Consider the following 12,248-nt stretch of genomic DNA (forward strand, 5'->3'; position numbering starts at 1 on the left):
GTCACAGTATAACCTCCTGAGGGCTATTAGGTGACAGCAGATCAATGCTTTCTGTGTGTGTGTGTTTTCCTTGACAGCCTCTCAGGTGCAGAGAAAGTTCCCATCCCCAAAATCTTGGACGCAGATGACGTGTTCAGTTTGTCTATCTGGGGGCAGCTCACCCTTGTTCTTAACAACCCTTCCCCCTGTGGGAGGTTTAATTCCTCCCGCTTCTCAGGGCTGAATGATGCCATCCTTTGCCAGCTGAGTTTTTCCTACTGAGTGGGTTGGACTTCGTGCGCAAGGCCCCTTTCTGTTCTAACGTTCTGTGTGTGAGAGGTTTTGCCCCGTTTTTGTTGTCTGTTTGCAGTGATGGCTCTGCACTGCCACCAGCCCCCTTGGTGTACAGGGCTGCCTTTTATAAGACAGCCAGACCTCAAAGGTGTGAAGTGCCCCCTGAGCGTTTGAACCTCTGCTCTTACTAGCATCATCTCCTAACGAACTGAGCCAGCCAGAGTTTGGGGATCAATTAGAGACCAGAGTTGACCAAAATGCCAGGGTTTCGATTTACGATTCAGCAAGGGAGCCTTTTAATTACTGAGAGAGGAAAGGCTGCTATGCTGTGTAAAGCTCCAGCCCTCTGTGCTCGATGGTGACACCAGCCTGTCCAGCTGTGCCAACCACAGCTAAGTATCTGCCACCACGACCTAGTTCCCGTATCCCAGAGTTATCCCCTGGCTCAGGTGGTACAGAACACTTGTCACATTTTCATTCAAGCCCTTCATAACAGCACCTACATCCCTTTGGTTTCTGCTTCCATGCACAGTCTCGGTAGAGGCATAAGGTTTCCTCCCTTTTCAGAGGCTGCAGAAACCAACTCATCCCCCTCCCCCTCCTCCTCCCCCTCCCTCCTCCTCCTCCTCCCCCTCCCTCCTCCTCCTCCCTCCTCCTCCTCCCTCCCCCTCCCCTCCTCCTCCTCCCCTCCTCCTCCTCCCTCCCCTCCCCTCCTCCTCCTCCCTCCCCTCCTCCTCCTCCTCCCTCCCCTCCTCCTCCTCCTCCTCCCCTCCTCCTCCTCCCCTCCTCCTCCTCCCTCCCCTCCCCTCCTCCTCCTCCTCCCTCCCCTCCCCTCCTCCTCCTCCTCCCTCCCCTCCCCTCCTCCTCCTCCCTCCCCTCCCCTCCTCCTCCTCCTCCCTCCCCTCCCCTCCTCCTCCTCCCCCTCCCCTCCTCCTCCTCCCCCCCCTCCTCCTCCTCCCTCCCCTCCCCTCCTCCTCCTCCTCCCCCTCCCCTCCTCCTCCTCCTCCCTCCCCCTCCCCTCTTCCTCCCCCTCCCCTCCTCCTCCTCCTCCTCCTCCCCCCTCTCCTCCTCCTCCCTCCCCTCCCCTCCTCCTCCTCCTCCCCCTCCCCTCCTCCTCCTCCCCTCCTCCTCCTCCTCCCTCCCCTCCCTTCCTCCTCCTCCTCCCCCTCCCCTCCTCCTCCTCCTCCCCCTCCCCTCCTCCTCCTCCCTCCCCTCCCCTCCTCCTCCTCCTCCCCTCCTCCCCCTCCCTCCTCCTCCTCCTCCCCCTCCCCTCCTCCTCCTCCTCCCTCCCCCTCCCCTCCTCCTCCTCCTCCCTCCCCCTCCCCTCCTCCTCCTCCTCCCCTCCCCTCCTCCCCCTCCCCCCTCCTCCTCCCCCTCCTCCTCCCCCTCCTCCTCCCCCTCCTCCTCCTCCCTCCTCCTCCCTCTACCCCTTCCCCTCATCCCCAACCTCCTCAACTCATCACCACAGGTGAGGGACAGGCTCAGCCTCTTGGGACTTGGAAACATGAACAAGGAAGGAACAAGGGAGGAAAGAATGTGGACAGAGTTGAAGGCCATTCATGGCGGGGACTCAAGGAGCAGCACCTGATCAGACGCTTCCCACCTCAGATCCCTGCTGCCCAGCTCTTGGCAGCCTCCCTTGGATCCTGTTTCCAAGCTCTTTCCGCCCCCTCCTGTCCTCCCAATGAATGCCCTTCTGCCCAATAAGCCAGAATATTTCTCTTTCTGGCAACCTTCACTGGACACATATGCCATCCTGATGCCTAAGGGTGGAGAAAAGTGACACGTGGGCCACCACTCACTTGCCTTTAACTTTCTACATAGAACTATATAAAGATTGTCATGGTCCAAGCTTTTGCGTTACCAGGAGGTCACTGGCAGGGCTGAGCAGGGTAGAGCCGCTGCGTGTCATGTCCCTTTCAAATATTGCGCAAGTTCTTAGGGGCTCGTATCTCAGGTAGAAAAGGGGACACAGGGACCTGCACGTTCAAAGCAGCCCAGTGGAGCGAATCAGAGTCAACACACACACCTCCCGCTTAAACCCAGAATATCTTTCCATCTCTCCATCTAGAAAACAGGGATCATAATATCTGCAGGTCTGGGGTGTCATGGGGATTAATGAATATATGTTTGCAAAGTGCTTTGATGTTAGAAGAACATGCTGTGTAAGTGCTGAGCTTTTTGCCAAAAGACATAGAGGGACTCAGTGTTGGATGGGGGACTTGAGATTTAGGAGTTTCTGGAATCCGGCCTCATGCTAGGTCCAGAAAAATGAAGTTGCACCTTGGTCTGTAAACAGTTGTCCAAGGAAGGGACTGGTGGAATTAGGCTGGCTTGGGCCTCATTAACTGTATTTTGTCTGGGCTGCTGCTGCTGCTGGCAACAAATCTGGAACCTGTCTTTCGTGTTGCTGGTCCATTTTGTAGCATCCAACACTTTGAGGCCTTTGTTTAAAGCACAGGTAGGTGCTTCCCTGGTGGTGCAGTGGTTAAGAATCCGCCTGCCAATGCAGGGGACATGGGTTCGAGCCCTGGTCTGGGAAGATCCCACACGCCGCGGAGCAATGAAGCCCGTGCGCCACAACTACTGAGCCTGTGCTCTAGAGCCCGCGAGCCACAACTACTGAGCCCACGTGCCACAACTACTGAAACCTGCACTCTAGAGCCTGTGAGCCACAACTACCGAGCCCACATACCACAACTACTGAGCCTGCACTCTAGAGCCCGCGAGCCACAACTACTGAGCCCACGTGCCACAACTACTGAAACCTGCACTCCAGAGCCCATGAACCACAACTACTGAGCCCGCATGCCACAACTACTGAGCCTGCGCTCTAGAGCCTGTGAGCCACAACTACTGAAGCCCACACTCCTAGAGCCCGTGCTCTGCAACAAGGGAAGCCACCGCAATGAGAAGCCCACGCAGTGCAACGAAGCGTAGCCCCCGCTCGCTGCAACCAGAGAAAGCCACGCAGAGCAACAAAGACCCAATGCAGCCAAAAATAAATAAATAAATAAATTTATAAAAATAAAAAAACAACACAGGTAGAGGCAGACTCTGCCAGGCAAGCCAGTGCTGGGGAGTTCTCTCCAGCCCAGCCCTCATCTCCAGAATGTAGTCTGAGCTCTTCCTGGTGTACAGCCCACTCCACCTCACTGACTGCATCCCCAGGGGCCAGAAGCAGGCTGAAGGCTGTGGACAGAAGCCCCTCTCCGCAAGCAGCAGTTCCCAGTGCATTGGGCTGCATATGCTTCCTGGGCAGAGTTGGCTGCATTACACGATGCCTTTCCCATCTTGTACAACACTGGTGGCTCAATGTTAAACTACATATACTTTTCTAAAGCAAAACAAGGAGAGAAAAGGAGAAATAAGGGGAAATTACCTAAAGAGAAACCTGGAGGCATTGACAGGAAGGAAAATACATGGAGGGCATCTCTGTGCTGGGGCCTTGGTTGAACTGGTTATCTCCAGGGAATTAGCAGGGGTTATTTAATCAACAGAGTGACAAGGGGATTCACGGACTACTCGATAGGGGCTGTGATGTTGGGGCAGGATGGTAAAAGGGCAAGAAGGACATGTAAAATGACACCATTCCCCATGGGGTTCAGGGAGCTGCAGGCTGGAAACATGGACAGGAGATTGCTGTTTTACAAAATATTAACACTGTTCTTAAAAATCAGAGCCTAAGGGGCTTCCCTGGTGGCGCAGTGGTTGAGAATCTGCCTGCTAATGCAGGGGGCACGGGTTCGAGCCCTGGTCTGGGAAGATCCCACATGCCGCGGAGCAACTAGGCCCGTGAGCCACAACTACTGAGCCTGCGCGTCTGGAGCCTGTGCTCCGCAACAAGAGAGGCCGCGATGGTGAGAGGCCCGCGCACTGCGATGAAGAGTGGCCCCCGCTTGCCGCAACTGGAGAAAGCCCTCGCAGAGAAAATGAAGACCCAACACAGCCAAAAATAAAAATAAATAAATAAATAAATAAATAAATAAATAAATAAATAAATAAATAAAAACAACAGCCTAATGGCTTCAAACTCGGGGTGGGGGGCGGCGGGGGGTCGGGGGGGGAATCCAAACTTTAAAAGCAGCTTTATAAAAAAATAAAAAAAAAAAAAATCAGAGCCTAAGGCTGAAGAATTAGGTCTTATGGAGGCATGTGTAGGGCCTACCAGCTCCTTTAGTTTGTTAATTTTCAAGTGGGACGCAGGGTTTTCCAAATGATGAATGCTCTAACTAGCCAGAAGGTAGGGTAGCTTAGTGGTAGAGCGAGGGGCCAGCCTGGACCTGGGTTCAAATCTCAGATCTATTAATTGCTTGGACAAGTAACGGTAAATCTCTATTTTTTAACCTACAAAACAGTAGCACTAATAGTACCTACCTCAGAAGGCTGTTGAGAAGAACCTGTGAGATGATGTGGGCAAAGTGCTTGGCCAATGCTGGGTGTTACAGTGGGTATACAGTAAGTGCTTACTATGTGTGAGACAGAATGACTGGCTTCAGTGCTAAAAGCATCATGGCAGCCATTCAACAAACATTTATTAATATACAATATGTGCAGAACACAGAGGCTATAAAACAAGTCATATAAAATCTCTGCCTTCATAAGAGTTTAGGATCTAGTGGGAAAGTCACTGAAAGAACAAGAAATCGCCCCTGCGAAGCAAAATGAACACATACAAGATCTTGTGCTCTGAACTGAGGGCTGAAGGGACACGGGGTGAAGAGTGAGCAGAGCTGGAGTGAAAGATGATGATATTCAAGTCTTCTAGTTCCACCCGGCCTCAGTATGAGACCCTCTCCCCGCCCTCAGCATGCCACACAGTTATCCAGGTGTGGAAGCTGAGGCCTCCATAGTTAAGCCTGTGATGAAGACAAGTGTAAACATATATATATGTATCTATGTATGTATGGGTAGGAATAGGATGAGGAGGGACCACATGTGCTATACAGTTGGGAGCTGATCGTTTTTTTAAAACAGGACTCTTGACTGAACCTTTTCTTTCTCTATTTCTTCTCTTTCACAAAAAAAAAAAAAAAAAAAAATTTGCACAACCAGAAAGACATCTAGTGTTCCAGACTCCCGGAGCTCTGCTCTCTACGCCACATGGACGTTATCCACCTCCTCTGTGTCCTCCCAAGGCAGCATTTCAGAAGGTGATCCCCGGCAGAGCCAGCCCTTCAAGTCCGTCTTCGTGCCCACGGCCATAGTCAACCCCGTGCGGAACCTGGCCGGTCTGGGGACCCTGGGGCAGGGCTCCCTTCGCAAAGCGCGGAGCAGCATGAGAAAGAGTAAGTGGTGGCAGAGAGGTACGTGCCTAGAGCTAGGGGATGGGGGAATCTCACACTGGCAAACAGAGTGCTTTTTGCAAAAACAAGGATCTTGGCTTTACAATAAGCCTCTGTGAAGGTTGCTTTACACGTCCCAAAGACTGCATTGTTTTATCAGATGAAGCCACAGGGACTCAAGGTCCCCGCCCTCAGTCACTTCATACACGCACGCTGACTGATCGGGATGATACCAGCCCTGTGTGCCAACATGTAATCAGAGCATGGCCAAGGTGGATGCTGGTTCTTATTAAGACAGAACAACTAAAGCACTTGCTGGATCAATGCTTCTTAAACTGTGCTCCACGGAACCCCTCAGGAGGTGCCAAAAGGGAAACAAGGGAAGGATGCAGGGGAGGAGGAAAAGAGGAGTCATTGCTAAGAGCCCCTGAATCCCACTTTGTTTAACTAATATATGCACAAGGTAAAAAAAATTATATTGTACAAAAGTACATTATACTGTACAAATGTCTCCCTCATATCCTTCCCCCCCAGTCCCAAGTTCTCGTCCATGTACATACATACCTTGTAATCTTAGTACACTGTTGTGCACCTTGGTTTTATTTTTATATAACATCCACATTGCACACATGGCAATTACATAGCTCCTTCATCTTCAAAGCCATGTTTTTATCTCCTAATATATTGAATTTCTGTATAAGGCTTCATTTTCAGGGGTTCTAAAAAAGTGGTTGAAACCCATTGTTCTATAAAACATCAAGCCTCTATATTCGTACACCTCTCTAGAAGAAGACAACAAGCCAAGCAAAGTCAACTTGATTTGTTCTACATCCCCTGACTTAAACTGGGCTCTGCCATCCCTCCTGCTATCTTAAAAAAAGATTAAAGATGAAAATGTAGTACTAGTCAGAGCAAAAGATTCACATGTGGGACAATATGCCACACAGACATTAAAGCAATTAGTGCCCCAAGACAATTAATGCAATTATCTTAGTTCTACCCTTTCTCAGTGCTTTCTGATCATCTGCTTGACCACCAATCCCACCACTGTTGCCTCTTAATTCTAGCCAACGGTGCCTTCCTCCTCACCCTCTCCTCCACCTTCTCCCCACAAAACACACGTGCAATAAGTTATCCCACCACAACAGCCTCGGGCAAGTTACTGACCTCTTCGGCCTTCAGTTTTCTCATTTGCAAAATGAAAATAAAGATAGTACCTACCTCATCAGGGCATTAAATAATTCATTTAAGACTAATGGCACAGGGGCTTCCCTGGTGGCGCAGTGGTTGAGAATCTGCCTGCTAATGCAGGGGACACGGGTTCGAGCCCTGGTCTGGGAAGATCCCACATGCCACGGAGCAACTAGGCCCGTGAGCCACAACTACTGAGCCTGCACGTCTGGAGCCTGTGCTCCGCAACAAGGGAGGCCACGATAGTGAGAGGCCCGTGCACCGCGATGAAGAGTGGCCCCCGCTTGCCGCAACTAGAGAAAGCCCTCACACAGAAACGAAGACCCAACATAGCAATCAATCAATTAAAAAAAAAAAAAAAAAAGACTAATGGCACAGTGCCTGGCACATAATAAGCTCTCGAGAAATGTTAGCTATTTTTATAGTATAGCATTTTATCAGTATCAATATTGCTACTTCAGCTAAGCAGATCATGTTGGGTCCCTCCAGAATGTGAATGTAATTCACTTCACTTGCCATTGAAATGTTCACATAGTCTAGACCACTTTTGAATACCAAGGAGAACAGCCCCTTGGCAATTGTTCACACTTCCTTTCGGACACTCCCTCTCTATCTTTGTGTAGATCTTGATTGGCTTGGAGTTTTGACCGCTTGCATTATATGCACATGTGATAAGAAAGCATTAAATCTCTTGGAAATTAGGAACCCGACAAGATAAGTAGACAAGATAAGTAGATAAGGCGGTAAACTGATTTTTCACCCATTTCCGAGAGCCTGAGGACAGGTCTGCCTAGTGTGGCTTTGACCTTCCTAGGTCCCAGAGGCTTTCTCTGTCTCCCTTTTCCCAAGGTGAGGATGGTCAAGCTATCAATCTCCCCAAAGCAAAGAGAAATGACAGAGAATTGACTGTATGCATCTCACAGGGCTGTCAGTGGAGAAATAGACATTGACATTGAAAGGTCAGACTTGTGTAAGTGGTGGCTGGGTTGCCGGTGGCAGCTGAGAACGCCAGCCAGCGGTGTTACAGTGAGCGTCTGCTCTTCATGTTCACACCCGGCTTGATAAAGAGTCATGACACAGAACATGGCCTTGGCTCAGGCCTTCTGTGCTGGACACAGATGACTGTGATTCACACACGTGTCCATAGAGTGTCACAAAGAACTAACATCTCTGCTGGATGTCACCTATAGCTCTAAATTCTGGGAGACCCTTATGAAGAAATAGCCCAAAATGCTTCTCAGGGTGTCTCCCCCACTGCCCCCCACAGAGCACAATGAACTCTCGATTATTCTCCAGGTCACCCACAGGGCATATGCTCAAAGGATGGGGATCTCCTGTCTTCCAGAGAATTTGAGGGGAAGGAATAGCTTCCTTTTACTGAGGGAGGACTATCTCAGTTAAAAAAAAAAAAAAGGAGCTCAGGGAAACGGAAGGGGCAAAACCAAACTCCTGGACCATGCATTTTTAGAGTTTGCTTCTCCTTTACTTAAAAAAACAAAAAAAAAGTTTTAAAACATGGGGCATTTATTATGTTCCAGGCACTATCCTAACATTTTGCACACATGATAAAATGTAATCCTCACCCCAGGCCATGAGGTGCTGTTGTTAGCTCCAGTTTACAACCAGGGGACCGAGGACCAGGGGGATGATGTGACTGATGTGCCCCTGGCTCCCTGGGAGGAGATCTGATTCCAGAGCCTGTGTCATGGGACTTCACGAAGCTCATCCACTCACATCCCTAACTTGGGAATAACCTTTCCAAATCTGCTTCCGGCTGCTGTCACGTTTGCCTGGTGCACACAGTCCCTAAATCCCGCTCACCCTTCCTCCCTGCAGACCCGATGAAAAGCAGAGGTCCCACCACCACAGGCCTACAGCTTCCACCAGAATTTTCTTTAAGTAGCGGGTTGGAGTCCTCTCCCCTCTCTCCTGCCCTCTCTCCCTCCCACTCATGCCTCTCCATTGACTCTCTCTTGCGTGTCTCAATTTCTGCTGTCTCTTTCTTTGTCTCTGCTTTTGTTTCCTCTTTGGTCTGCATGCCTTTATGTTTATTTCTCACGGTGAAGCTCTCTCTTTAGGACTGTCTTCTTCACTTTCCATCTTAAAGGCCTGGAGGGAGAAAGTAGGAGTGTGTGTGTATATGTGTGTGACAGAGAGAGACAGAGAGAGAGAGAGAGGGAGAGGACGAATAGAGGTGATATACCTTCTGACGCCACCCCACCCCCAGTATTCGCCTAGCCAGTCATTTGCTGCCAGCATCAGCAAACAGCACTAAAAAAAGAATAAGGTCACCTTTGAAAGACCCTGGGAGAATGTGAGCACAGTCAAATCGGGAAAGCACTTAACTATTCTGGGCTATCAGGACACACTGCTTACCCAGCTCCCACCCAAGCTGCTGTCAGCCGCCCCATTGCTGATATCTCTGTCATACAATTCCCCAGATGGATCCCTGCAGAGACCCGTCCAGTCAGGGGTCCCCACCCTCGTGGTGGGCTCCCTCAGACGCAACCCCACCATGGTCGTCCAGCCTCAGCAGTTCCAATTCTACCAGCCACAGGGGGCCCCCTCCTCAGCCTCGGCGGTGGTGGCGGAGATGGGACCCAAGCCCACTGCCACTGGGGAGCCTACCCTCACGTGCGTCAGCAGGGGCAGCGACACCAGGATCCAGTCAGCAGCCAGTTCCCTCATCATGGAAGGCAAAGAAATCCTCGCCAGGAGTGAGCCTCTACCAAAACTGCCTGCATCTCCCCCGCCATCCATCCTGGTGAAACCAGAGAACTCAAGAAATGGCAGCGAAAAGGTAGGAGTAGGTGACATTAGGGGGGCCTGATTCTTTAGACCCCTAACTTTGCACAGTGTCCCAGCTCCTGAGATTTCACCGTAAATGGACGAGGAATCAAAATTGCAGCCTCCAAAGAATCCTCGCACACAACGCCCCTTCCATATCCTCACATCACCCGCACCCTCCCCAGACATGTTACTGAATCTCCTTTAGGCTTCCAGAGGATTTTATACATCCTTCTTTCGAGGCCCAGAGGCAACTTGGAAAAAACACGGCTTTGGCATCAGACACAATCTTGATTTGAATTCCAGCTGTGCTGCTTGCTAGCTGGTGACTCTGGTTAAAACACTTCACCTTTCTGAGACTCTTTTGCCTAATCTGTAAAATGGTGGTAAGAAGAGTAATAGCCTCATAGGATTGGAGAGGAGTTAAATGAGTAAAGTACTTACGTAGGGCTTGATACGTACTCGTTCACAGTATAGAAGAGGCAACTGAGGCACAGGAGAAGGTAAGTGACTTAGTAAGGTCACACTGAGTTATAACTACTCCAACAACTGTTATCGGGACCTTTGCGGTTATCAGTTATCGGTTCTAGGGCTTTTCCCACTAGAAGTCATAAGAGTTTTTGCAAAAGTGTTATGTTCTCAACAATATGCTTGAGGCAGGGACGGAGGAGGTGACGTGAAGAAAATTAGGTGACTGTTATCTTTTAGTGTATTGAACATCACACCACCACCATTACTATCACTATCACCACCACCATCACCACCATCACCATCATCACTACCATCACCCATTTCCCTCCAAATGGAAAGATGGTGTGGTTTCCTCCTCTTTGTTAAGCATTTACTGAATGCTAACAACCTAGCAGGCACTGTGCTGAGTACTTCACATGTCCTATCTCATTTAATTCTGACAACAACCTTCTGATGTAGCTATAATTATTATTATCATCCTCATTTAAAAATGAGGACATGAAGGCTTATGGAGTTAAAGTACATGACCCAGAAGCACACAGCTGACACACATGAGTGTCTGGAGTAGAATCGAGATCTGACACAAAAACTCATGCTCTTAATGTTAAGCTATAAGCTTGCAGGGAAAGGCATTTGGAAAAAGCTAGTGTTAACTGATATAAATGTTGAGAGTTCTTCTTCTGAATTACGGTATTCAAATAATTCAAAGTTTCCCAGACCCCACTTGTCAATTGCCCCCAAGCCATTAGATGCAGCCCTCAAACTGTGTTTAGTAAGCGCCCAGACCTCTGCTGGACATGGTAAGGGTCAAAAGTATGAAGACATTTGGATGTCTTCATTTGGAAGACATTTGGTCTCCCACTCACCTTTCAATCCCAAGACACTGGGATTGAATTTCACAGAAAAAAAAAAAAGATTTCTGAGCAGTAGCACAGAACACTTTATTAACCTCTAAGACAGGGAATGGCCAAAGTAAAACCTAATATACAAGATCTATAACAGGCTAGGAAAGAAGGGAGAGGGGAAGGGCTTATGCAAACATCAGATCATTGACTCCCACATAAAGCGGGGCCTGCTAATCAGCTCCAGCCAATTGCTGCCAGAATGGGGCACAGGCCCCAGTGTGCCTGCACTTTGATTATCTTAAGGGACATATAAAATGCTGATTTTTATATGCATCTCCCAATTTTTATGTGTTAGCCACTAAATCAAACTCCCAGACTTTGTGCAGACTATATTCAGTCAGCAGTGTCCAGTTGGCTACCTCTGCTCTGAGGATTTATGAAGGAACTGTCTGGATGGGGAGGCCTTACTGGCAGGTGGAAAGGAGAGAGGGGAGGGGAAGGACCCTATTCTCAGGTAGGTGGTTGTCCCCCCTATTTCTAGTGGCTAATTCCCAGTCGTTCTTCAGTTCTCGACTGAAATAACTCTGCCTCTAAGAGGCCTTCTCCGACAAGCCCCGTTCCAGCTTCAGTTGGATACTCCTCCGCATTCCTCAGCATCTTCTGCTTCCCCCGTGGTGGCACTGGCTATCACTGTCATTTGTCAGGGCGGTTTTGTTCACTCTTGGCTTCACAGCACCTGATAGAGTGGTGAGGCATGGTCGACACTCATGACAGACACAAGTATTTGCTGGATGAACACGTGAATGAGGCATTCCAGGAAGGGACGAGTGTAGAGAAACAGCATGAACCAAGTCCCAGGGGGAAATAGCACAGGTCTCCCACTCACCTATGTCCCTTTGCTCTCCTCTGTCTTACAGCAAGTCAAAACCGTGAGATTTCAGAATTACAGCCCTCCTCCCGCCAAACATCACACCTCTGGGAAGCCTGAACAAGCAGCCACCCCGAAGGGGTCCCAGCCTGAAGCAGCCCCCTTGGGCCCAGAGATGACCGTCCTATTCGCCCACCGAAGCGGCTGCCATTCTGGACAGCAGACAGACCTCCGGAGGAAGTCAACTTTTAGCAAAACCATGACCCCAGCGCCCACTGCCTCGGCCACGCAGACCGTGTTTCCCAGCAAATGAATCTACAGGTGGCTTTTCCTAGACCCCAAAGAGGTGAATTGCATTTAAATACAGTATGCCTCCACTGAGGGCGTCCTGCCATTCTTTGGGGACTCGAGCATGGGTCCTTGTTCTGCCCACTTTACCTCCAGGAAAGGACAGGTGGGAGTGGGGATTCCTGCCCTGGCTGGGAAGATAGACTAGGTGACCTTCCAAACGTAATGATTCAATGTAGC

The 12,248-nt window shown here is 49.8% G+C and overlaps 1 protein-coding gene across 1 annotated transcript in view; it reads left to right on the forward strand.

Moving 5' to 3' along the window:
- SH3RF2 (SH3 domain containing ring finger 2) overlaps window positions 1–12,248 on the forward strand; it is a 143,590-nt gene that overhangs the window by 114,108 nt on the left and 17,234 nt on the right. Inside the window, exons 8-10 of the mRNA XM_059917390.1 lie at window positions 5,329–5,561; window positions 9,191–9,549; window positions 11,770–12,066. Of these exons, the coding sequence (XP_059773373.1) occupies window positions 5,329–5,561; window positions 9,191–9,549; window positions 11,770–12,033 (856 nt within the window). The 3' untranslated portion in view covers window positions 12,034–12,066. The remainder of the gene's footprint in view (window positions 1–5,328; window positions 5,562–9,190; window positions 9,550–11,769; window positions 12,067–12,248) is intronic.

This window comes from Balaenoptera ricei, chromosome 3, assembly GCF_028023285.1.
Source record: "Balaenoptera ricei isolate mBalRic1 chromosome 3, mBalRic1.hap2, whole genome shotgun sequence".
NCBI classification, from domain to species: domain Eukaryota; kingdom Metazoa; phylum Chordata; class Mammalia; order Artiodactyla; family Balaenopteridae; genus Balaenoptera; species Balaenoptera ricei.